Source organism: Nyctibius grandis, chromosome Z (assembly GCF_013368605.1).
Source record: "Nyctibius grandis isolate bNycGra1 chromosome Z, bNycGra1.pri, whole genome shotgun sequence".
NCBI lineage: Eukaryota > Metazoa > Chordata > Aves > Nyctibiiformes > Nyctibiidae > Nyctibius > Nyctibius grandis.
The window spans coordinates 43,784,115-43,811,515 of NC_090695.1; the positions used below are offsets into that span (position 1 = coordinate 43,784,115).

At 41.2% G+C, this 27,401-nt stretch overlaps 1 protein-coding gene across 1 annotated transcript in view; it reads left to right on the plus strand.

Annotated features, from left to right (window-relative positions):
* Positions 1 to 10,558: 10,558 nt before the first annotated feature.
* VPS13A (vacuolar protein sorting 13 homolog A) overlaps positions 10,559 to 27,401 on the plus strand; it is a 133,158-nt gene continuing 116,315 nt past the window's right edge. Inside the window, exons 1-10 of the mRNA XM_068423411.1 lie at positions 10,559 to 10,722; positions 21,724 to 21,767; positions 22,294 to 22,336; positions 23,347 to 23,442; positions 23,741 to 23,842; positions 24,537 to 24,646; positions 24,987 to 25,046; positions 26,214 to 26,273; positions 26,509 to 26,589; positions 27,029 to 27,086. Coding sequence (XP_068279512.1) covers positions 10,623 to 10,722; positions 21,724 to 21,767; positions 22,294 to 22,336; positions 23,347 to 23,442; positions 23,741 to 23,842; positions 24,537 to 24,646; positions 24,987 to 25,046; positions 26,214 to 26,273; positions 26,509 to 26,589; positions 27,029 to 27,086 — 754 coding nt within the window. The 5' untranslated portion in view covers positions 10,559 to 10,622. The remainder of the gene's footprint in view (positions 10,723 to 21,723; positions 21,768 to 22,293; positions 22,337 to 23,346; positions 23,443 to 23,740; positions 23,843 to 24,536; positions 24,647 to 24,986; positions 25,047 to 26,213; positions 26,274 to 26,508; positions 26,590 to 27,028; positions 27,087 to 27,401) is intronic.

Consider the following 27,401-nt stretch of genomic DNA (forward strand, 5'->3'; position numbering starts at 1 on the left):
ACATCACATTCAAAGCAAATGCTTGCATTACAAAGGATATCGATTTGCTCTGAAGGTGTGAAGTGGTTTAGTGGAACAAAATTCTGGTCAACACTTGCTGCCATCTCCTGGTTTTATAAAAAAACACAAATGTGTTTTAAAAAGACTTCTTTTCAAATCAAAATACTCCTTTGGACAGACACAAAATGAAATACCACACTTCAAAAAATCTACTATCTGGTTTCATATCAATGTTCATACCTCACAGGTGCAAGTCTACAAAAAGCATATGCGAAGTACGGAGTTTGGACAATATAAAAAAAAGGAATTAGGGCAAAATATTCATAATGTAATTATGTTTCATAGATACTAAAAATAAGATATTTTTATCACTGATAAGTTACCAGTGACAGACATCATGCTTTACTACATAATGTCCTATATGTTATATGTGTATATTCTTACTGATGCATTATGTGGTGTATTTTTATGCTGTATAGAAATTTTATGTTTCTATAAAAAACACATGCTTCAACAAAAAAAATAGAAGATCAATATAGGGTTCGGGCTTAAGCCTTTTTGACACTGGGAGCACATTACACTTTTGGACACTGAAAGTCAAACTTAATGCAGTACTAGAAGTGGAAGAGGAAATCAGGAGAATTCTAAAGCAACTTCCAAGGCACAAATCAACAAGAATTCAGCAGATGTATGAAATGGGAGACAAGGCCCTAAATTTTGACATTAAAAACACCAAAAGTTCTGTGAGTACAAAACAATGGCACAAGGGTTTGTAAGTTAGCTCCAGATAAGCTAGTTCTGGAATTGGACTAGGACTTCCTTTTGTAGGAAAAGACATTAATTAGGCTGGACATATGACCAAGCTAATGTTCTGGTAATCCAAAATGCATGCATGATATAATATCACAATTTATGAACACATTGTATCTGTACCAGTATAAGTTGGAGAGAGACCTGTTGGAGAGCAGCGTAGGGGAAAGGGACCTGGGGGTCCTAGTGGACAACAGGATGACCATGAGACAACAATGTGCCCTTATGGCCAAGAAGGCCAATGGCATCGTGGGGTGTATTAGAAGGGGTGTGGTTAGCAGGTCACGAGAGGTTCTCCTCCCCCTCTACTCTGCCCTGGTGAGGCCGCATCTGGAATATTGTGTCCAGTTCTGGGCCCCTCAGTTCAAGAAGGACAGGGAACTGCTAGAGAGAGTCCAGTGCAGAGCCACGAAGATGATTAAGGGAGTGGAACATCTCCCTTATGAGGAGAGGTTGAGGGAGCTGGGCCTCTTTAGCTTAGAGGAGACTGAGGGGTGACCTCATTAATGTTTATAAATATATAAAGGGCAAGTGTCATGAGGATGGAGTCAGGCTCTTCTCAGTGACATCCCTTGACAGGACAAGGGGCAATGGGTGTAAGCTGGAACACAGGAGGTTCCACATAAATATGAGGAAAAACTTCTTTATGGTGAGGGTGACCGAACACTGGAACAGGCTGCCCAGAGAGGTTGTGGAGTCTCCTTCTCTGGAGACATTCAAAACCCGCTTGGACGCGTTCCTGTGTGATATGATCTAGGTAATCCTTCTCCGGCAGGGGGATTGGACTAGGTGATCTTTCAAGGTCTCTTCCAATCCCTAACATTCTGTGATTCTGTGATTATTTTCTATAGTATTGTGATCACTTCAGACCTGCCCCGCTCAGTTTGAAAATGTCATTTTCAATAAAGCCTTTGGCTTGGTCTCAGATACTGTTAAGCAACCTCCTCTATATGTGCATAAAACTACTAAATGCCACTGAAATTCACAAAATTAATGTTATCCAGTTGTCTAAGCCTTTAAAACACTATGATTTCCCTGCTGTGATGCAAGAAACTCCCTAAAGTGGAAGTGGTTTAAATGCATTTCACCGGGAAGGCTCTGAAGCATGGGAGGCAGCCTGTCTTGCTTGCTGCCTAGAGCAAGGTGCCTACCTTTGGGCAGCCTACTTACATGGTAAAACCCCAATGTGTATTTAATGCGCTAGTACTTTAGTTCATTTCCTAAGTTTTGGGGGATATTGTTACAGCTAACGAAAAGAATCAAGAGCTGAAGTCAACAAGCTCTCCAAGTTTGAGCAACAGGCCAGTCTCCTGTGTGCTTCCCACGGAGCCTCTGCATACTTGACCGCAGAAATCACTGTGAACGGTGCTGGACTTGGCACCTGCAGGATCATGTTACAGCACAGGGGGGTGGTCAAAGGACTGACCAACGGGAGGTTGCAGGGGGGCGCGTGGACAGCATGTGGCAGAAGCGGGGCGACCAATCGAGTTTTGCATGGATAGTGCCTGGCTGCATGTACGGAAGCAAATATGTTATAAAAAGGTTTTTTTTTTTTTGTAATAAACAGCTGATGCTTGATTCATATTGAATCGTGTGCTGAGTCCTTTTCTCCGCACCTAAGCATCCCTTCCTTATTGCTATGCTTCCGCAAATAATGTATGGCCAGCTTCTGGTCATGTCTTGAGAAAGAGGGTTTCAACAGGCATCAAGGCACATAGATTAAGACTTACAAAGTCGAGTTGAGCAGCTTCAGGTAGTTATGACACGCTAAATTTTAGGCATTTTTAAAGGCATATTCTTCTGACTACAGAGGATTGCCCAGTGGAAGTAAAACTGAGAATAAAGACAATTTCACAAGTAGATAAATTATCTTAAAAGAGAATACTTAGGTCCCTAGTTGACCATACGACGAAATATTATCACAATATTAGAAAAGAGGTAAGAGATGTGAAATAATAAAAATAATTTTTGTTCAATATGAGAAAAAGTTTAAAGAAGAGGTGATTCAAAGATGTATGTGGGTGTTGATGAATCTACTGTTACTACTGGTCAAATAAATTACACAGTACACTTGTATTTGTCACAAAATCGTGTGCTACAGTCAGCACTACACAGTATTAGAAAGAAATTAAAAATTACCTAAAACAGGGTCACCAACTTTTTATTCATCATTTCATAAGAAAAAGTATTTCATCATTCTGAGTTTTCACTTTGATATCTAAAATGTTTAATGGCACAAATCAAGACATGCTAACAATACTTAATGACTTACTATAATGATATAGAAAATTCACTGTAGATAAAGTAAAGGACAACCTTAAGCTGGCTGACACCAATTTAGGCATTGCTTCGCAGGGGCAAGTGGTTTTGGTTACAATGTCAAGCAGTAAGGGACAAAGCTCAAAAAATATGTACATGCAAAATCTATGTTTGAAGGCAGCTGGGCATCTGCTTTTCCATGTTTCTTCACAGTATTTCCCACATGGCCCTTCTATTTCCCATCAGTGTTGACTTCAGGCCTCCTAAACAGTTACCTGCCACAAGTTACCAGCCGCTTTTGCACAAGTTTGCACTCTAGTGCTTTTCTCATATAATGATAGAAGTAACCATGGACTACCCAGGTTAGGTGTTTTAAAATTAACTGAGCTCTAGTGTCTTGTGGATTTTAACTACAGTGGTCCATCACTCCTCTAACTGGAGTACAAGTACCCATACACCCTCTTCCTATGAAAAAGTTCATACAGGGGAACTACTGGATTCAGATTTGCCATTTGAGCCATGGAGTCCAAGTATCTTCATTTACAGCTGCAGAGCGATAAACAGTGCAGAAAGACCAGGATGTGAGACATAGCAGTGGTGGCTCCAGTCCTTCTGGACTGAGCAGAGATGGGCAAGTTAACAAACCATTGCAGCAGGGGTAGTCACAGCTCACATCCAAATGTTACTTTAAATAACTGTTTTGCCAGGGCCTGTCTACAGGGCCTCTCCACGTATTACAACATCGAAGGCTTTTTAGAAGGGGACACAAATGTGGCATTAATCCCTAGGATTTCTATAACTTTTTTGTAGTATCTGCACTGGCTTCCTTACCCTGTGGAGAGATAAAACCTGCAAGAATGTCTTTGGAAACAAGTTCTGTCTTCTCTTCTTGGCCTTTTACCTGTGGTACCTGAGGATATTAACAATATGGGAAGACCACGTAGTCTTGCTCTACCTACTTCCGTATAGAACTCATCCACTCACTACTAGATGACTGCTGCGCTGCCAAGGGTGCTTTCCAAAGGCCAGTTCCACCTGAAATGCAACTCTCTTTGTGTTGTGAGAATTTACGTTACATTTGCTCTGTGCACTTAATTTAAAAAGGGACATAAAACAACTTAGAATTATTCATGTTAATTGTAATTATTTGTTGAATATGAACTACCAGAAAATGCATGAGCCCATCAACCCAATACTATGCTGAGGAATCTGCGTGTACCCACCAGATGGTGCTGTCTCCACCATCTAACAAAGACGCCTCTCCAGCCGCCACTTTTAAGTGTCCTAATGTTACCGGCTAAATTGCTCATTCACTACGATTCCTGCAGTCTTGTGAGGAAAAACTCCAAGTGACAAGTTCAGTATCCAGAGGTTCCATTATAGTTAAGGCTTTCCACTAGCACTTGAGCTTTGCCACTGTCCTTTTTTTTTTTTTTCCCCATACGTATTCCTGCCTTCTAAGGTCGTTTTTTTTTTTTTTTGCTTTTAATACATTCCTATCAGCTGACCCATGACACAGGAGAATTTTAAATACACAGATACTGCAAAACAGTCCCAGCTATGCACATTCCATGGGAAGGAGTCATATTTCTGGTTTGGCCAACTGAAAGAGATGAAAAAATATTTAGCCACGCACTGATCTGCATATCTGACACCAAACACTTGCTTTATCTCATCTCCCTTCCTAGTTTTTCCCACAAAACCCCCAAACTCTAGAGACATGCATTTAGCAGACTAAACAGTCCTACAGGTTAAATCTGGTGTAGAAACTACCATTGACTAATATGACTACTAACCTTCAGCATTGCATCAGTACAGCTGCAATAGCACAACTATATCATCTGACTGAGGTTCGGTAGCACAACAGAAGTGTGAATGAAGCATAGGAAGTGCAGACTTCATTGAAGACTAGTGCTCAGTGTTTAATTAAAACACAAATAATATGTTCAACAATTACATAGCATGTATAAATAGAAGCAAAATGCCACATGTTGTACAGGACATGCAGCACATTGCGGGTATTTGTCTCTGCAGCACAGTAGGAATGTATGCTGCAGCTGAACAAATGGAGCTGTGCTTCACCTGCAGAGGCTGGCAGTGAAGAAAAAGATGAGGATGGCCTATGAGTTCTGTGAAGTGATTTCTTAAGAATGTTATATCTAGCTGCCATCTGTGTCATAAAGAGGTCTAGGTTATACAAAATAGCAAGTAGTGTGCCCTGAGCAGTTCTGTCACTAGCATCTGTATCCTATGGCTAATTTTATTAACATTGGTTTCTCTTGTGTAAATTTGTCATGTCAAATACAGATAACTTGCATTTCCAGCATTCAGAATCACCCTACTGGGGCTCTGACATGACTTCTACTGGAACCAGTGGTAACACTTCTGTTTACTTTGCTGATAACGGGATCACTTACAATGACACTAATGCTGCTCTTCCAAAAACAGACAGTAAAAACAATTGCTAATGCAAAACTTCGCTGTTTGGGAACCCAACTCAGGGAGTATGTGATGGTCCAGGAGTGCCGCTTTTAAGGTGAGTTGCTAAAGTTGCTGCCTTTTTTTTCATGTTTCTTTTTTCAGTTGTAACTCTTCAGAGTAATACTTTCCCCATATTTTACCTACACTGGAGAAGTAAAGGTCAGGATAGAGCTCCAAAATCCTATGAGTCATAGTAGAAATACAGTAGGAATAGGTTTGAAACGGGTCTAACAAATCAAAGCTAACAACTCGGAAAGCTGGAGTAAATTATATTTATTTATATGAGGTATAAAGAAGGTACATATAATGTCAAGCATAGTACTTCATCTGTTCTTTTAATCAACTAGAAGATCTGCCAATATGCCAAATCTATTGGAAGAACCTCTTGTCTACTGCTGTGTTAGACTACAATTCTATTTAGCATATTTTCTGCTGACTATACATTATGTGCTTTTTTTTTAAATTAATGCTATCTATCTGCTTCGAATACCCCAATGGAAATAAAAAATAGAGCTTTTAAATAGTCATTGCTTCTCCTGATTTTTCGTAACTGTTTATCTTGTTTTCCTTAGATCATTTCAGAAAAGGTTTCTATAAACCCAGATAATCCTTCAAATATTTATGTTGATTAAAATAAATAATGAAAACACTGCAATAAGCCCATCTGGTGGAAATAAAAGAATTTCAGCTAACAAAGGTGGTGGTTCACAAGAAAGGAACTCCAAATTGCCAAGAGATGTCTCGACTCTATGTCCTGGTTTCACTGAGACAGAATCACAGAATCAATTTCTGTTCAGAAAAGCTGCACTTTTAAGAAGACTGCAGCATCCGATATGGTGGGAACAAAGGTGATAAGAGACTTTGTTTTAGTTTGTGGCCAGACATGGTATGCAGGTGTCCGCTGTGATCAAGGCCATTAGCAGTTTCGAGTTAGGCAGGTGCTTAAGCTAGGAGGAGAGAAGGCCAGGACAGCTGGCACAGCAGTCATCAAAACATGGTATTTTTGAATTCCTGGGACATCTGCATACAGGAAAGGAATCTTTATTCCACATAGATTTTACAGTTACTGTAAATAAACAAAAAGTAGAAACTTCAAAGCAAATCTATATGAAACCTCTTTTAAACAACCATTTGCAGACACTACCACTAAGTTCACATGAACCACATAACAACTGCAATATATGCTTACAAGAAAGTACTGCCCATTATGACAGAAAAAAGTCATGCTGTTCTCCATTAATGAAGAAGTCAGCTTCAAGATTCTCGCTGGTTCAATTTATTATCCACAACATCTTCGTGAGTAGTACTTCCAAAACGACATCCACCAAGACCTTGTAATGCAAATCTGTGTCTTCTACAGAAAAATGCTAGTCTCCAGACAGCAATCCTGAGTATCTGATTTTTTGAGGAGAATAAAAATAGGCAGAAACATCTGTTACACTTTTTTCTGTGAGTAAATTTACTTCCCTGAACTCTAATATGTGACTGAGAAGGCTGCCTGTGACTGTTCCATAGAAGAGGACAGCACTGTACCCTGAAGATGACCTGCCTTCCTGGCAGACCTGTGAAATGCTGAGTCACTTCAGTAGAAATCTGAGCAGTGTTCACATAGAGGTCAGCAGTAAACTGACCTGGGATCCACCTTTGGCATAGAGGACTGTGGCCTCCAGGCTCAGCCTGAAGAAATGGAGCGAGCAGGGAGCCCATAAACCTTGTTGCTTATACTTAGTCAGATGTTAAACAGTTTTGTTATGGGTGTGAAGTACCATCGAGGCATCAGTTATCTTTGGATTATATAATCTGGACCTTTGATTATAAAATTGAGAAAAGCACAGAGATTACTAATGGATTTCTATGGGGACTGCAGGAACACACAGAACACAAGTTCAAGTGGCAATATTGCTGTCCAGGTGTCTGTGACTGTGTCAAGTATGTAGACAGAGTGCTCAAATTACATGGAAATCCCAGGGAGAAATTTTGGTTCATGTAACTGGACAGATCCTCCGCAAATACTGCACTGTTTGATGTACTGTGTTCCTTATTTCTCGGCTACAGCTCCAACTAGGCTTGAAATCACACTGCACCTGCTGGTGCCAGTGAGCTGTGGGACATGAAGAGGGATGAGGGAAAAAGGAGGACTGAACATCCTTGCCTTGGTGAGTCTGCAAATGTTACGGATTTCTAACTGTATAACGTTGCTAGTAGAAATCACACGCTTATCCATGGTCACTTAAACTAGGCCTAGCAGTTCATCAACAGTAAGCAGTTTTTCTCAGGTGGAGAGCTTCAAGCCTAGCTGACTCCTGTGGAAGATTCACCCGTATTTTGTGCACTGGAAAGATCCATCGTACCAAAAAAATTTTTTTTCAGTAACAAAATGAAAATTGTATCTTTCTGATCAATACTAATGCTACTTAACCTAGGACGTTTCTGTTCCCCTGACTTAAGAATGCCTTCTGCAGAGATTTGATTAAAACAGAGAAGCTTTACCTATACGCTAAGGACCTGAAGACTCAAAAAAGAATGTTACTTTGGAAAACTGACTAGTGGAAGAAAATCCTGAGGACGTATGCTAGCAAAGTCTGACTTGGGAAGAGTAAGTGGACATGAGCAGATATAAATGGATTTATCAACTAGCTTTTCCACAACTAAATAGGGAGATGTGTGATTTAGTCACAAAATAAGAAAAGCCCTACGGTCACACTTTTCGCTAGAGATAGCTTGTAAGAAATACGTTTGGCTCTGTGTGAGAAACCCTGCTGCATAAATGTTCTCTTGTATGTGTATTAGTGCATGGACACAGTTACGTTTGATGTGTGCAAGTTGATGATCCCATTTTGGTTTTTATTGGTCTAAATTATCTCTTTCTAATGTAGAAAAAATTTCTTTTATGTTACTGCTGTCTCTCAAGAGACAAATGTGCTAAACCTGAGAAGCGGAAATGCAGAGATTATAATGTCTTCAAACAATACACAATAAACTTCAGAGGAACCTAAGTGTCAATAAGATGGTATGTTTCTTTGTTTTCTGTTATCCTTCTTCTGTCTCGCTCTCTCCCCTTCCTTGCATTAATAAACAAAGAACAACAAGAATGATGTCCCTGATAAAAGCGTGCTTCCTTAAATCAAGATACTTCTCTGTAAATTATTAAATTCTGCATCTTGGGAGGACGTGAGGCATTGCTAATGCGGCAGGCTGTGGGTAAGTAGGCTAATACATGCCACAGTGAAAGGAAAGGTCAGGAGAAGTGGTAGGTAGCATTATTACTACAAAAAGGAATGAAACAGTGTATCATCGCTGACACTCTTCGCATACCTATCGCCTCCAGTGAGACATCTAATTAAAATGGTTTCATTTATTATATTAGATACAAAGTTTCACTGACGCTGACAGGAATACAGCCTGCTCTAGCATGGGGCCTCAATGGGCCACAGGTCATGCCAGAAAACCTGCTCGTGTGTGGGCTCTGCATGGGCTGCTGCTTCCCTCAGGGCATGTTCACCCACTCCGCCGTGGGGTCCTCCACGGGCTGCAGGTGGGTATCTGCTCCACTGTGGACCTCCATGGGCTGCAGGGGAACAGCTTATCTCACCATGGTCTTCACCACAGGCTGCAGGGGAATCTCTGCTCTGGTGCCTGGAGAACCTCCTCCCTTCCTTCTTCACTGGCCTTGATGCCTGCAGGGCTGTTTCTCCCATGTTTTTCTCACTCAGCTCACAGCGGCTGTGCAGTGTTTTTTACCCTTTCACAGAATCACAGAATGTTAGGGATTGGAAGGGACCTCGAAAGATCATCTAGTCCAATCCCCCTGCCGGCGCAAGATTACCTAGATCATATCACACAGGAACACGTCCAGGTGCGTTTTGAATGTCTCCAGAGAAGGAGACTCCACAACCTCTCTGGGCAGCCTGTTCCAGTGTTCAGTTACCCTCACTGTAAAGAACTTTTTCCTCATATTTATGTGGAACCTCCTGTGTTCCAGCTTACACCCGTTGCCCCTTGTCCTGTCAATGGATGTCACTGAGTTTCCTAAATGCAGTAGCACAGAGATGCCGTAAACACTGTTGAGGGGCCCAGCTGCGCGCTGCTGTGGGTCAGAGGGAGCCGACTGGAACCGGCTGAGTCCAGCACAGGGCAGCCCCTGGTCTCTTCTCACAGGGGTTGCCCTCCGTCCCCCCAAACTTGCCATGCAAACCTAATACTGCCTGCTCTAAAAACTCAGGGGTTTGCTTATCAGCAAAACCTTTTAACTTAATTTCAAACCTGATTGTTGCAGTTCCAGGAACAAGCTGGATGATAATTATATTCTTCCTGCCATCACAAAAGAAAAGCATCGTGGCTGTCTGGCAGGACAAGCACCTTGCGAGGGCGGGAGGCCTTGGCAGACAGTCACTCAGGGCAAACATGACCCAGATTTTTCAGTTTGATTCAGCAGATCCCCAGGCCAGAAAACGGCATGAGAGTCAAGCTCTTTGGGGAGGTATCTTAAACTCAAGTTGGTTTAGCCATTATGCTAGTAATAGTTCAGCAACTTTCAAATAGCGGGGAGATGTAACAATTTCCACACTTGCCAAGCCTGGGGAAAAAAAAAATCGAAAAAATCGTAATGGCTACCACACTTAAACTCCTCGGACAAGCTAACTGATAGCTTAAAAACAAACAGAAGAAGCTATCCAGTGTGAAACTCTCCTGTTTCCCTCGGAAATCGTACGGAGCGACGCCGGAAAAGGGCTGAAGCACCCGCCCCAGCCGACCCCTCACCGCGACGTGGCGCGGCCCCCGCCGGCTCCCGTAGCCGCAGCCGAACCGCGCCCCTTCCTCCCCACGCCCGCAGCCAGCGCCGAGCTACTGCGCCTGCGCGGCAAAGTGTCACAGGGCGCGTGCGCGCAGCGCGACGAGGGGCTTCTTCGTTTCGCTGGCTGGCGGGAAGCGGGCGGGGCGGAGGCGGCAGGGCTGCACGGGGCCCGCCCCCTCGGGCCGCGGGGCGGGGCCGGGCCGGGCCGCGGCCGGGCAGGGACTGGAGAGGGAGCCGGGGCGGCGGCAGTGCTGCCGGGGCCGGGGCCGGGACCAAGATGGTGTTTGAGTCGCTGGTCGTGGACGTCCTGAACCGTTTCCTCGGCGACTACGTGGTGAACCTGGACAGCTCCCAGCTGAAGCTGGGCATCTGGGGAGGTACGGGGCTGCCGCGCCGCGGGGGGACGCGCCGCCCGGCCCGGCCCGGCCGCGATGGGGAGCCGCCTGCCTGCCCGCCGCCGCCCTCAGCACCCCTGCGACTCTTCCCGCCCGGCCGGGCTCGGGGCCGCCCTGCCGCCCGCGCAAGGGAGGACGCCGGGGCGGTGTCCCCCGGGCGTCCGGCCGCGTCGGGCCGGGCGGAGCCGCGCCCGCCGCAGCGCTGGGCTGCCTGCCCGGCAGCTCTGCCGCCGCTCCACCTGTCTGGCAGCCCGGTAGCTTAAAAATAGTCGTGGGGGCGGGCTGTGGAGGAGGTGCCGCGGGGGGGGTGGAGCAGCCGGTTGCGGCAGCGGGGGGTGGCGGGGCGGGGGGCGGCCGCGGGGCCGGGAGGAGCTGCAAAACGAGGGAAAGAGAAACCTGGCGAAAATGCTTGAGGCGGGTGAATGTCCGCTTGGGTTTTGTTTTTCCGTAGGGAGCTGCCCTTGCTGTCTCCTCTGACTGGGGAGCGTGCGGGTGTGGGGATCCGCGGCGCGCTGGTGGCACTGGCGGCATGTTTGGGAAGGGCTGGGCGGGCGTCTGGAGCCGGCGGGGGCCAGGAGCGGACCCGGCTGTGAGTGAGCGCCAGACGGAGCTGGCTGGGTGGCTTTTTCCCTGCCCGGAAAGAAGACAGCGCAAATAAACACCTGGGGTTTTGATAGCGTTTCAGTGTCAGTGGTCGGCTAGTGGAAGTCAGTCGCCCCTCTGCAAACAGCAGTGACATGCCGTTTTCTCTGGTGCTGCCATCTGTAGGTCTAGAATAGTTGTCATGTTTCATTTTTCTAACGATAAAGAATTAGGAACGGAGACTGCAGGTGCTTGCAGAGCCTGTGACCAGCTGTGCTAGGCGAGGTAAGCAATAGTATGTAGAAATAAATGAGCATGCCAGTTCTGAAGGGAGGAAGGTATTCTGTTTGAGTGTGCTGTGTTGAGGTCCCTTTAGTAATGTATGTACAAGGTAACAGCAACAAAGGTCTCTCCATTATGTCTGGGCAAAGTAAGGTAGCATAAGACGAATAAGACACATACGATTAACAGACCCCTCCTGGCTTGGTTTTGAACGTGTGTTCCAGGTATCTGCAACATCAGCAAAAGCAAACACCGAGGTGCAGGGTTTTTTTACATGTGTGTTCATACATCTGCGCGTGAAGCATCCTCGAGGTATTCCCTACCTATAATTCCATTCTTAGGTACTCACATATATGAGTTAGATTTTGGAAGCTTTTCCTGGAGTGTTTTGCATCCTGGACATTTTTGTTTCACGGTTCTGTTTTCTGAAATGGCGTCCTTATTTGGTTTAATATCTGTGGTAATTATCATTTACCTAGTCAAGGCATTTGTAGGATCTCTGCGAAGTTCAGTCTCTATATGGAGTCTTAACACTGCAACGGCATATGTAACTTCTGGAGAGAAAGCAGTAGTCCTTGATCTGTAGCAGTAAGGCCCAATATACCTTATTTATTACAGATTATGTGTGTCTTATTTGAAAGGGTTGAGTTATTGCATCTTTCGGCAAAGGTGTGTCAAACTAATTGTTTGATTTGTGTACTTAACAGGTTCTTCAGTTATCATAGTTTCTATTCAGGGAAGGCAAGCAAAATATTTAGTGTAAAATATGGAACATTCTGTAAATGTTTATATATTACAAAAAGGTAAAAGCTTATTTTTCCAGCTTGCAGATTGCTGGAAATCTCTTGGCAGCTTGTGCCTTTGTGAGGCAACTGTTGCCAGATTTGATGCACATTAGTTGTCTCACTTTTTTTAAAAAACTAAATAGATATCATTAAGTTTTACTTTGGAGTTCTGATATTTAGCTGTCATATTTTTTATGTATATGGAACTTGATTTTGGGATTTTTCTATGGTGTTCTCTTCAAGAAGTTTTAATATTTTAGAAGCTTTAGTATATTTTTTTTTCTTTAAGTTGAATTCCTTTTTTCCTTGGTACAGTGCCTTTGTACTAGAATAAAATGATTTTTTTCTGTACATAGTCTGTTTACTTGCTTAGTGTGAAAATTGATGTATGAAGTTACATCTTATTCTGAAATGCCCAGAACTGCTACTGTGTACTGCTATTGTTGAATTGTTGAAGCATCACCTGTAGAACTTTATTTTTTCCTGGTCTACTGCATGATGCTTTCACTTGTATATGCAACTTCCACAGCTCTTCACTTGTAGATAGTGAGGAATTTACAGTGACCTTGGTTTCTGTGGGAATAAGTTTAAGCAAGAGCCTTTCTGCATACCGTTCCTACTGTTACCTTAGTAGTAACTATAAACTTAAGAGTGTTATCAACTCTAGAAGCAGACACTGCCTGCAAAATATGCAGTTAGTTTCAGAAAGTGCAGTTACTTAGAAGAAACTTAACTAAAAGGAAAAATCACTGAAAGGAAAATTGATTCTGTTGATGTCCAAACCAGGACACTTTTTCAGGCTTGTCTGCATGCTCTGAAAGTGTTTCATTACAGCTATGTGTTTTCTCACAGTGTCTGTCTTGATTATGTGTCATGACATACTTGCTGAATTTTCCATAAATCATGTAGTCTGAATGGATTTAGGACAATTTAATTTCAAATATTTTAGTAGTGATTAAAAGGAAAGATTTTCTCCTTGTAACAAATGGCCAGTGCTTTTTGGATGCTATAGCACTGCACAGGCGCTATATATCAGTATCATAAATTTTTAAAGGCCTATTTTTTTTTTTTGTCTCTGAATGATAAAATACCTAAGGGAGGTTTTTTTTAGATGCTGTAATGAACAAATTTTGTCCTTGGGACATTTTATAGCTAGCCTGTTTAGATTAAGGCTGGTAACCTGTTGGTAGACTCTGGATATATGTATAAAAAATAACTTTATATAGTTTTGTTTTCTGTAGATTTGAGAGCTTTAATAATGACTTTTTAATGAACATGCTTAACATTCATTTCAGTTTTGCATAATGAGAGAATTCAGTATACTATATTAAAACTACTCAGATTCAATCTGTGTAGTAAAGTTGTGTGATGACACTGCTCCAAAAAACATACATGAACAGAGTAAGAACTATAGAAATGCTTTTAAGTATTTTTTCTTTTTTTTTTTTCCATTAAAAAATGACCCCTGAGATTGAAGGGTAAAAATGCAGGCTGTCTCAATACTAAAGAAAGATGAAATGTCTGAAACAAACTCGTGTCTGAGAGAGTTGCAAGAACAGAGTGACCTGAAATATAAAAGGCAATGCAGAAAGGAGCCTGTAGGACAACCTATACAACTGAAAGAGGTTATTTGAACATGTAAGGCCAACACTGGAAGGGCCAAGGCTCAGAAAAGAATATAACAGGTAAGGAAATAATATTCCTTGAGAACTCCATTAGCATGAAGCAGAAAAAAAAGTTACTGTGTTAGGCAGCCATCAAGGAAAGTTATTGAATGGATAATGCTGGGAAGGACAGTGTTTTAAACCTCTTCTTGTTTTGGTCTTCACTTAAAAAGATAGTTTCAATGAGCTACCTTGACAAATGCGTTAAGTACTTGGCTTAGAAACAGGTTAGGTAAGTACTTAGGTAAGTTAGATATTTTTTGAATGGTCTAGACCTGATAAGGTTGTACTTCAATACCTGAAGAAATGCCTGAAGCAATGCGAGATGTTGACAGTTATCTTTGAGAAGTGGTGAAGTGGGGTTGAGGTTTCCAGACACTATGAGAGACCAAACAGTTTTTTCACCAAGGTCCGTGTTGCCACTACTTTCTTTTGGCTGGATCTAAATAACTTTTAATTCAGTGTCTTGATTAGGCCCTCTGAATGACCCTTTAATGTATTTAGTTCTCTGTTGACTTGGCACACGTACTTATTAGATAACATCTCAAGGATATCTTTCTTAACACAACTTGTTATTTGAATAGCTGGTGTCTCTTACTGGGGCAGCAACATTAGTAGGACGATAGAGGCAGATAATTCACACAAGTTTCTGAGCACGCCAACACTTTTTACCTACTTTTTTTCTGGCTACAGCTATTGTTCTAATAAAATACTACTTCTTTTACATACTTTTCCTTGTCTAAGTACAGCAGGTGCAAAGGTATAGCAAGTGCAATCCCACCCTTACGTATTAGTAATTAGAATTGACTGAGGAATTAAGGATATCTAGTAGTTTCTGCTGCCTTTCATGACCTGTTTTACAGTGGATGTCAATAGAGGAGGTATTTGGCAGACACTCTGATCCTCAAAGACTTACAGCTCGTCTTTAGAATGTATGTTTAAACAGGAATAATTAGCAGCACAAACACAAGTGGAAAATGGCCGTCAAAGCAGTGGTTTGTGTAAAGTGATCAAAGGGGTTCACAAGCTGACAATGCTGTTGCTAAAATGCAGAAATTCTGTTAAAATATGTGAGCAGGAGTGTTGGGTACTGGTAAATTTGCAGATGACACCAAGCTGGGTGGGAGTGTCGATCTGCTGGAGGGTAGGAAGGCCCTACAGAGGGATCTGGACAGGTTAGATAGATGGGCCGAGACCAATGGCATGAGGTTCAACAAGAACAAGTGCCGGGTCTTACACTTCGGCCACAACAACCCCATGCAGCTCTGCAGGCTGGGGGAAGAGTGGTTAGAGAGCGGCCCGGTGGAAAGAGACCTGAGGGTGCTGATCGACAGCCGTCTCAACATGAGACAGCAGTGTGCCCAGGTGGCCAAGAAGGCCAATGGCATCCTTGCCTCTATTAGGAATAGTGTAGCCAGCCGGTCTAGGGAAGTGATCGTCCCTCTGTACTCGGCACTGGTGAGGCCGCACCTTGAATACTGTGTCCAGTTGTGGGCCCCACACTTCAAGAAAGATGTTGAGGTGTTGGAGCGGTCCAGAGGAGGGTGACCAAGCTGGTGAAGGGTCTGGAGGGTCTGACCTACGAGGAACGGCTGAGGGAGCTGGGATTGTTTAGCCTGGAGAAGAGGAGGCTCCGAGGTGACCTTATTGCAGTCTACAACTACCTGAAGGGAGGTTGTAGTGAAGTGGGAGTTGGCCTCTTCTCCCAGGCAACTAGCGATAGGACAAGAGGGCATAGCCTCAAGCTTCGCCAGGGGAGGTTCAGGTTAGACATTAGGAAGCATTCCTTCTCAGAAGGGGTCATTAGACATTGGAACGGGCTGCCCAGGGAGGTGGTGGAGTCACCATCTCTGGATGTGTTTAAGAAAAGACTGGACATGGCACTTAGTGCCATGGTCTAGTTGGCATGGTGGTGTAAGGGCAATGGTTGGACTCTATGATCCCAGAGGTCTCTTCCAACCTGATTGATTCTGTGGTCAGATACCAGCTGAGGTATTTTCAGTTTCTGATGTCCATCATCTTGCATCTTGCTTTCTCTCATCTGCCTTCCTTGCTGCCCTCTACCTTCCCCCTGGCCCCGTTCTTATGTACACAACAGGAGAGGTGTGATTAATATATAGGTTAAATCTGTATGATTTTTATGTGGATTAATTTTCTTCCCCCTCTTTAACTTCTGTTGACATCCATAACAAAAGTTCAGTCAGGCCTCTTTAGTGAAATGGCTTGCTGAGTGTTATCTTATTTTCTAGATGTCTTTTTGCGAGCTAAGTCCTTAGTAGTAGATGTTGGTTCATGCACTCAAATTCATGAAGTTATTTGGAGTATCTAAAATTAAAACTATAAACCTATTTTTACCAGAATTTTGACAAATGTTTGATTTTGTTGAATTATTTACATGTCCAGAGATCAGTAAAGCTAAGGATTTGCTTTATAATATAGCCTAAATAAATCCTAGACTATGCTATAGCTATTTATAAATGTTCTGGCTTTTATTATTGTTTTGGCTGTTAGCCTGCATGTTTAACCCTCGATATTTATACAACTCTAACTACTTGTATATACAGTTTTGAAGGTCAATTTTTAACCCATCAAATGGGGCTTTATCCAGATGCATTTCTGTTGTCAAAACAAAGAGACATCCAGTTGCCCCCAACAGGGGGGAAAAAAACACTCAAAATCCTCACAAGACCAAACAACCAAATCTTGATATATTTTGAAATTCTTGCAATTAAAATCCACTAGCAGGGCTCCAAAGCAGTAAAATTCAGTAGCTGTGTTATGTCCTGTAACAGGCCTTTGTTCCTGATTTTCCTGCTTCTGTTTATGAGGGCTTTTCTTTTTTTTTCCCCCGTTCCTGCCCTGCAGCAGAACAGTCAGGATTCAGTGCAGTCACACTTGAAGTGATGTTTCATTACAAGTGAAACCACCGAGTGTGATAGAGACTAAATTTTGGCAATGAAAGAGAATACTGACATGGTGAGTTATTGCCTTTTGATCATGAGTGTTACAATTGGTTGCCAGCTGAGGTGCGGTAACTTTGGAAATAGTTCATGTTTACTTGCAGGAATGTTTAGTCAATCTCTTTCTTGCACTCTCTCTCAGGTGTAGGAAAAAGGAAGGTTGCATAAATATAGAAAACACAGTGCTTCAGTAGTAGCCTTTTGTGTGCTTTGATACTCAATTCAGTGTGGTCAAACCCTCAATCAAGGTTTTTGTAAGTAAACTGTGATATTTCAGTGAATATGTTTCAGTAATTTTATACTAAAATTGAGATGATTGAAGTTTTACTAATTTCTGTCTCTTCCAATGATTATAACTAAAACCTTTGAACTTATTAATTGTAAAATCGTAAGTATAGGAAAAAATAATCTTTGCTCACTTTGCATTACCTTGTTTTTAGAAGCATTAGGGCTGCCAAATTATTGCAGCTTAAGCTACTGTGCCTCAGCGGAAAAGTCGCATGTGCCATATGCTTGGTGAATGAGGGGTAATGTTTGCTTAGCTGACAGTGAAAGTGAAAGAAACTAAACCCGGTTAAACTGCTTCATCTGTCACGTAGTCTTAGAGTTCGCCTGTGAACATTTTTGCCATGGCTCAACTGATGTGCAAAAATTGCATGTCATGCATGGTAACTTGGCTACAAACCTGAACCTTTGCTCTGTGTACCATTAGAGTTACCTGCCGTGAATATAGTTACAATTAGTGATGGCTTCTTGGAGAAGCAAATGCCTTTTTTTTTTTTTTTTTTTTTCCTTTTGACGTGTCTCTCATATAATGAAACTGTCTCTAATGAGTATTAAAATGGTGCAGGGTCAGCTTTATCAGGGAATAAATTTAGAGTAGAATCGATCCCAATGGTATATAAAAATTGACACCTTATTACCTACAAAGACTATGTAGACTAGTTATAGTTACTAGAGTAGTTATAGACTACTGCTGGGAATGCTTTCTTTTATCGTTTTTTTTTTTCCTTTTCTAATGTTCCTGTCAGTATGTGTGTACTGTAAGGCTTAAAAGCAGAACCACCAGCTCTCAAAAACATCCTTCTGCATGTAGTATTTCTCTGGAGAGGCTGATGGCGGCACATGTCAGATGTATAGAATTCTACTGGAAAGTGAAAATAGATTGTTGCAATGAACAAATTAAATCATTAGAAACTTTATAGTATTTTGCGAGTACTACAAGATGCATGGATTAGTTTACCTGATATTTGCTGGGAGGCCTACTCAGCCAGCCATTCTCAGTCCAGGAGGTTCCTCCAGTGCATTGATGATAACTTTCTGATGCAAATGGTGGATGAGCCAACTAGGAGAGGAGCGCTGCTGGATCTTATCCTCACTAACAAGGAGCGGCTGGTTGAAGAGGTGAAGGTTGAGGGCAGCCTTGGTTGTAGTGACCATGAGATGGTAGAGTTCAGGATCTCATGTGGCAGGAACAGAATAGCTAGCAGAATCACAACCCTGGACTTCAGGAGGGCCAACTTTGGCCTTTTCAAGCAATTGCTAGGGGAAATCCCATGGGACAGGGTACTAGAAGGTAAGGGGGCCCAAGATAGTTGGTTAGCATTCAAGGACTGCTTCTTCCGAGCTCAAGATCAGAGCATCCCAACAGGTAGGAAGTCAAGGAAGGGTACCAGGAGACCTGCATGGTTGAACAGGGAACTGCTGGGCAAACTCAAGTGGAAGAAGAGAGTGTACAGATCATGGAAGGAAGGGCTGGCCTCTTGGGAGGAATATAAGTCTGTTGTCAGAGGATGTAGGGAGGCAACTAGGAAAGCTAAGGCCTCCTTGCAATTAAACCTTGCAAGAGAGGTCAAGGACAACAGAAAGGGCTTCTTCAAATACATTGCAGGTAAAGCCAACACTAGAGGCAATGTAGGCCCACTGATGAATGAGGTGGGGGCCCTGGAGACAGAGGATAAAAAGAAGGCAGAGTTACTGAATGCCTTCTTTGCCTCTGTCTATACTGCTGGAGGCTGTCCTGAGGAGCCCCGGACCCCTGCTGCCCCAGAAGAAGTCAGGATAGAGGAGGAATCTGTCTTGGTAGATGAGGGCTGGGTCAGGGACCAATTAAGCAATCTGGACGTCCATAAATCCATGGGCCCTAATGGGATGCACCCGCGGGTGCTGAGGGAGCTGGCGGAAGTCATTGCTAGGCCATCATCTTTGCTACGTCGTGGGCAACGGGGGAGGTGCCTGAGGACTGGAGGAAAGCGAATGTCACTCCAGTCTTCAAAAAGGGCAAGAAGGAGGACCCGGGTAACTATAGACCGGTCAGCCTCACCTCCACCCCGGAAAGGTGATGGAACAACTTGTTCTTGATGCTGTCTCTAGGCACATCAAGGATAGGGGGATCATTAGGGGCACTCAGCATGGCTTCACCAAGGGGAAGTCATGCTCAACCAACTTGATAGCCTTTTATGAGGACGTAACCTGGTGGATAGATGATGGTAAAGCTGTGGATGTGGTCTATCTCGATTTCAGTAAAGCGTTTGACACGGTCTCCCACAGCATCCTCGCAGCTAAACTGAGGAAGCGTGGTCTGGATGATCGGGTAGTGAGGTGGATTGTGACCTGGCTGAAGGAAAGAAGCCAGAGAGTGGTGGTCAATGGGACAGAGTTCAGTTGGAGGTCTGTGTCTAGCGGAGTCCCTCAAGGGTCGGTACTGGGTCCAGTACTATTCAATATATTCATTAATGACTTGGACGAGGGAATAGAGTGCACTGTCAGCAAGTTCGCTGATGACACAAAACTGGGAGGAGTGGCTGACACACCGGAAGGCTGCACAGCCATTCAGAGAGACCTGGACAGGCTGGAGAGTTGGGCGTGGAGAAATTTAATGAAATGTAACAAGGGCAAGTGTAGAGTCCTGCATCTGGGCAAGAACAACCCCAGGCATGAGTACAAGTTGGGGACAGACCTGTTGGAGACCAGCGTAGGCAAAAGGGACCTGGGGATCCTAGTGGACAGCAGGATGACCATGAGCCAGCAGTGTGCCCTTGGCCAAGAAGGCCAATGGCATCGTGGGGTGTATTAGAAGGGGTGTGGTTAGCAGGTCACGAGAGGTTCTCCTCCCCCTCTACTCTGCCCTGGTGAGGCCGCATCTGGAATATTGTGTCCAGTTCTGGGCCCCTCAGTTCAAGAAGGACAGGGAACTGCTAGAGAGAGTCCAGTGCAGAGCCACGAAGATGATTAAGGGAGTGGAACATCTCCCTTATGAGGAGAGGTTGAGGGAGCTGGGCCTCTTTAGCTTAGAGGAGACTGAGGGGTGACCTCATTAATGTTTATAAATATATAAAGGGCAAGTGTCATGAGGATGGAGCCAGGCTCTTCTCAGTGACATCCCTTGACAGGACAAGGGGCAATGGGTGCAAGCTGGAACACAGGAGGTTCCACATAAATATGAGGAAAAACTTCTTTACGGTGAGGGTGACCGAACACTGGAACAGGCTGCCCAGAGAGGTTGTGGAGTCTCCTTCTCTGGAGACATTCAAAACCCGCTTGGACGCGTTCCTGTGTGATATGGTCTAGGCAATCCTGCTCCAGCAGGGGGATTGGACTAGATGATCTTTCGAGGTCCCTTCCAATCCCTAACATTCTGTGATTCTGTGATTCTGTGATCTCTTTCACAGCAGTTCAACAACTTGAGCCAGTTGTTCTAATGAACGTATTTTTGACATTAGGGTCCAGTTTCCCCAAACTGGTGGTACTTTGAACAGTAGTCTAATTCCATCATCCCTATATAACTGCAAGAATATTTCTTGCAGTTGGAGCTCCAGTCTCCCCATGTGTTTGGCCATTTCTAACTTGTGTTCACAAAAAGAAAGCATTATTGGGTCAATCAAATCTTTATTTGCAATCTCAAATTGTATTCCTTTCCAGGCCTGTAATCTGCTTCTATTTTCTGAATCTTATTTATGCCCCTGCTTAGCTGTATCAGGTGTCTGTTCCATGTGCATGTGTGAACACTGTACAAACAATTTGAAGGTAACCATTGCAACTGTTACATCCTTCTTGTAGAATTTGCAGAAGACATTGCTTCAGACTATGTGCATGTTTTTAAGTTATGAGTTTCCTTGTGCCATCCGATGTTTCTTTGCTATGGCAAGTGTCTGATGTCAAGTATGTTGTAAAAATAGATCTTGCGATTCAAATTTTCTGTGTTTACAGGGTACCGAATTTATTACTGTCTTAAGACATTTGAGAATTAGATTTACTGAAATGCTTCCTGTGGACTTTTATAAGCCTATAAATATAACTTGCAAATATAAGATCTTCTGAGGGCTAAAAATTCACTCTAAATTTAATGTTGCTAGATTTCCACAAGCATAGGAAGCAGACGGTTGAGGAAAAAGAAGCAAACTTTTCATTTCAAAATGGGTCCTTACAAAATGTGACAGTAACTTCCAACATTTTTACTTTGAGGAATCCTAGGTTCTTTTCCACGGACGTGCAAGCTCCCTGAGAAAATCTGATATTATTTCGTAGCATGAATGAACGGTGTGTTCTTAGTAATCTTTCATGGATATCTGAGGTATAGGTTGTGGATATCTTCCACAGCAAAGAGCTAAAGAACCACAGGTCAGGAACCACTGACTTAGACTTCGGGATGTTTAGCACTACTGCTACTTTGCTTATTGTAGTTTTACTTACTGACTTCTTTGCTTATAGGAGCCGTAGCACTGAAGAATCTTGAAATAAAAGAAAATGCGCTGGTGAGTTAGTGAAAATAAAAATAAAACTGTTGCAAAAATGATTCTTGAACAATGCTTTGAGTTATACATGCTTTTTTCAGTTCTTATTTTAGGATGCACTATCTTTTAAGTGAAAACCTACTGTTTTGTTTTCTCTGTGTTTGTGTGGATTGTTTGATTAATTCGAGATTAAATTTAAGGGTGAAGGTGTGTACTGGCTTCGTTTAGCCTTTTTTTTCCTGCAGAAACAAAACTCAGCAATTGCTAAAAGAATGTGTTTAGGTCAAAAGCAATACTGAAAAACTTTTTTTTTCCTGTAGCTCGTGAAGCTAGAAACTTGCTCTTGGGAATGTGTTTAGCGTAGCATGGCCTAACAGTCTAAATCAGTAACCAAACGCTCACTTGTTCCATTATATTGAATGGGTTTTTTTTTTTTCAGTGATTGAAAGGTGAATTTGTTAAGGTTATCATAATCTTTTTTTCCTATATGGGAACAGTTCACAAGTTACTGAAATGATCTTAAATGTTCTAAAACACTTTCTTTCAGAGTCAGCTGGATGTGCCCTTTAAAGTTAAAGCAGGACATATTGGTAAGTTACATTTTATCATACACCCATGCAGGAGTTACTAAACATACTACTTTACCTTGCAGGTGGCTTTAGGCATCCTAAGCAAGTAATTTTCGTAGTTTCCTTAATTTGCACACTTTGTACACTCTAAACTGTGTCTCTTGTGAAAAAAACTGTTTGAAGAAGCTCCTTTTCTTGAACTGAGATGGTAAAGTTAAAATATACTGGAGTCTAATCTAAAATATACTGATTGTCTAATCACTTCAATATTAATGAGAAAAGAACCCTACACAGCAAAGATGAGCAACTGAGCAGGACTGGATCTCATCCCTTGTCTCCACAACTGATTTTACTTTCCCTGTCCCTTTCTGTCCTCTGTCCCCTTCTGTTCTAATATGAAAGGTTTTCTCACTGCAAGTTGATTGTTTAGTAAAGTTAGTGGTTTCTTAAAGCAAACTAAATCTGAAGCCATTATGTTTCCCTTAAATCTACCCTGGGAGTATATATTTTCCTGTGACTGAATTCATAGTTTATTAAAATTGGCACTTGAGTGAAGAATGAGAGATGCTGTAACCTCAGGGTCCTCATGTTCACAAAACATACACACTACTTTAAGACTCTTTTCCATAGAAAAAGAAAGAAAAATATGTATTTTAAAAATTCTGGTTTAGGGAGTATTTAGCTGACTGATCACATATGAGCTACCCCTCCTTTTCTTGTTTAGGAGGGTGCTGCAGTTGGTTTGCAAGGAGGGAGAGATTGCTGTTAGGAACAAGGAATATAATTCAAGGGGGTAAGGAGAGGACCTGTGGACTTAATAGTTCTGCTTATGCAAAAAACTTGCCTCGTGTTAATTTGTGTGCTGTGTAAAACAAACAACCCATAGGACTTGTGCCTCAGATGCACTGTTTTTTTCTGTCCAATATAGTAATTGTTCAGAGATTTTGTGGTTAACATTTATTATCTTTCTAATCTTTTTTCCAGTCAACTATGTAACAGTATACCTCAACCTTTTTCTTTTGTGTTTGTAGGTCAACTTAACCTACAGATTCCATGGCAAAACCTTTATACTCAACCTGTTGAGGCAGTCCTTGGTGGAGTTTATTTGCTTATTGTGCCCACAGCCAGTAAGTTAATGTAGAAAAAAAAGTGAATATGAATTGGTGGGATTTCAGAAGTATCTGGAATGGGTTGATACTGTTTTCATGAGCTTTATTCCTAGTGGATACTCCTAGCAAATACAATTAGATAATGGGAATAGGCTGTTTCATGTACTACTGTTTCAGTAGTTTACATTTAGTCACCTAATTTTTTTGCTGTTATGTAACTATTAATAAAATGTGAAAACTATTGCTTTAGGAACAGCATCTTCCAAAAAACATGTAAGGTTTTTTATATCATACCTTTTTACATTAATGTATTTAGGCATAAAATATGATGCTGAAAAAGAAGCCAGGCAGCTCTTGGAAGCAAGACAAAGGGAATTGCAAAGGATAGAGGACGCAAAGCAGAAAATAGCTGACCAAGGTAAGAATGGGAAAAGCTAATGAAAGTGATGCTATTTCTTTCTTTATTTTAATCCAGAAAGAAGCTGGATTTGTCACGTGGTGTGTTTTAGATTCCTGTTTTCCTCTTGATGCTTAAAAACCTGTTAGTTACAGATTTTTAAGTGTAGCTGCCATCAATATTGCAGAACAGGCATCCTGAAAATAAAAAGGTTCAAGCACTGATGTGATCTGATATAAATAAGGCTTTTGAAATATTGCTTGCTTCTGTCATATGTTGCTGACATTTTCTTTCCTCTTTTTTCATAAGAAACAATTTACTTTGTTCCCAGTAGCAAAGAATTTTTATGGTTACATCTTTTTAAAGTTCTGTTTAATTTGTTCCTTGATATATGTTAAGTCTTACAATTGTAAATTCAACTTTTGGTACTTTCAAGCAATATGTATTGGCCACCTTGAGTATCAGTGGGTACAACTCATACTTTGGAACAACCTGATTCTTCATGCAGCAGGTAATAAAGCTGAAACTGTCTAGTCTGAGGACATAAATGTTATGGATTATACTGAAAGGACATGTTTTTATACAACTAGAGAACAATGTAATAGAAAATTTAAATATTTATAATGCAAATTTTATTATGTAATTGTTTTCTATAGTGTAGTTTTAAAAATACTTTAATGCAAACAAAATATTAAATTCCTTTCCTTTAACTTAGATAAAGTAAAAGAAGAGAAACAAGACACTTTTGTAGAAAAACTAGTCACTCAGGTCATCAAAAATCTTCAGGTGAAAATTTCCAACATTCATATTCGCTATGAAGATGATGTAAGTACTTCTGTGTATCTTGGCATAAGGGATTGTGCACTGTAACATGAAATTAGGAACCTGTCTGATTTCTTTTCTTATAGTTGCTTTCCACATTGAGAGAATGCTAGTAAAGTTTTGGAAATTTCATAGTCTTTAAAAAAAAAAACAAACCAAACAAACTGGTAAAAGATCTTGTACCAAAGCCTAAAGATATTTATATGCATATGGTTGGCTACAAAGAAGATATAGTTTCAGATCTTTGCTATATATATTTTTTAAATTCTTGGCTATTTACTTCCAAATATAATTTTAGAGCATAAGATAATCCTTTTTTGGTATTTTCCCCCTGCCCTGTTAGATCACAAATCGGAATAACCCATTGTCATTTGGGATTTCCCTTCAGAATCTAAGTTTGCAGGTAATTTTGTTTTTCATCTAAAAAGCATGTTAATGTATACTGGTAGGTTAAGTTATGTTTCTGTGTATTATTGTGCTATCTGGTAACATGCTGTCTAATGAAAATATACCTATAATAATGAGCAATGCACAATGGTAACTACTTGGTTTTATCAAATCCAGCATAAATATTGTGGTGTGGGTGCCATTAAAGATGAAGTGCTAACATTAAAAGAGACCTTTGGGAGGAAATTCGTAGCTCTTCTGCCTAGTGCACATTGTGGTTGCCAAGTGCCAGACTTTGCTGGATTTGGGCTGTTCAGAATCTGTGAATATTTTACTGAAACTGCCATGAGCCCCAAGAAAGGAAGTTACTACTTAATACTTGGGAGGGGAAAAAAAGGAAAAAAAGAAGGTGGCCTCTTGTTTCAAACTGAAGCTCAGTTCTTTGATCTGCAAGCTCCACTTTAAAGTGCTAATAGTAGTCATAGAATGTATAATTCTTTTTTTTCTGGAAGACTACCTACTAGCAGCAATATACTAATTCTGCTGAGCTGCTCTGATTCAGTAGCTTTTGCAGTGTACCTGATAATCTTAAAGAAAGTATGTCTAAGCAAATATTACTTTCTTGAATGAAATAGTTGTCTTATGAATGCTTGTTCCTAGCACATTGAAAGGTTTTTCCCAACTCCTTCCCCTAAACGATTTTGCATAGTGAATCAATGCTTTGGTATTCTTCCTACTTCACTCTTGAAATTCGTATTAGCCTTGAAAAGATATAATAGCATATAGTGTTTCTGTTGGGCTCAAACTAAAATGTTACTTCCAGAATTATAAAAGAATTCTAGTCCCTTGTTTATCTCTTTTCGAAGAGCTTGCCTAAAAATAATATTGATGTAAAGGAAAACAGTTTGCAATACTGAAAGCAGAGTTTTAAAGAATCTTTTGGTTCTTGTGTGCAGCCTGCCAGTCACTGCACATGGACGCATGTATTTTTTGGGGGGGAGGTAGCCTTATCAAGTTTGCACTTAAAAGAATGGCTTGATCATCTTAAATCAGAAGATGGTGTCCCATTATTTTCAGCGGGGTTTAGTTATGATGGTGTTCCTCTCTTTTCCTGTGTTTCAGTGATGAAAAAATGTTGGTGTATTATAGATATTGGAATAACTTTCTTTAATTCTCATTTCAGACCTCAGATAAGAATTGGAATCCATGTTTACATGATGAAACTGCCAAGTTGTTCTACAAGGTACAGTATAAACTATATGCTAAAGAAAGAATTGTTAATAAACCAAGCTGAATTAGAGTTCCTTCCACAGAAAGTGAGATCAAAAAATAAGTAACTGTACAGGTTCTAAAATAAAAGGTTGTGTAGTCTGCAGGGAGCATTCTGAATATTTTTATTCACCCAGACCAATTTTGAAATCCAAATTATTAATCTAAAATTTGTAGGTATTAGTACACATCTTTTCTTGTATTTTCAGCTTGTACGACTGGATAACCTTTTTGCTTACTGGAATGTGAAATCGGAGATGTTCTACCATGGTGGTTGTGAGGAATCGTTGGTAAGTAAAGCATGAGAGAATGTATCTAGTATTCTCATTTGTACTGTGAAGCATGCTTCACATCCAGTTCTGCTTCTGTTTATGTCAATGTCCTGAGAATTGTCTGGTTACTAATAGAGTTTTTTCAGAAAAATAGTAAATATTAAGGTTTTTATGTGATGGAAGTAAAACACCCATCTGAGGAATTAAAAAAAAAAAAAAAAAAAAAAAAAGCCCTTTGCGAGATACAAAATTATACACAATATGCGGTCATCTTACTGTTCAGTTTTTATTAGCTAAAAATAGTCTTATTCTATTTAAAACATAGATGAATATTTTGAATTGTATTGTGTATCAGAGAGATAATCTGAAACCTGTATTAAAATGCTGACATTTTATATTTTAAAACTTTATCATGAAACAAAAATGCAACTTAATTTTAATTCCATTGTGTCTGTAGGTTAACTTAAAACAGGGAGTTGCTGGCCATAATGTCATTCCAGAAGGTTATGATTTTGGTAAGTAGTATTTTATTTGTATTTGTAATATGCGTGTATAATTCACTTCTAATTTTTAATGTCTCTCAGAGGTTGCTACTTTGGCTGTTATTCAAAATCTTAGTAAGGAGTGCAGTTTAGTTCTTCTGTAGGAATAACCGTCTATCTGACGGTGAGTACTGTACCATAACTGTAGCCTTAAAAAGGCTTTGATTAAAATGAGTCTTGAGTCATGTATCATTCTAATGGAATGTCATACATAAATCCTCATTGTTCACATCCATTGATTATTCCTTATTTTAGGACGTTTAGCAATAATATGTGCATCATGTAAGT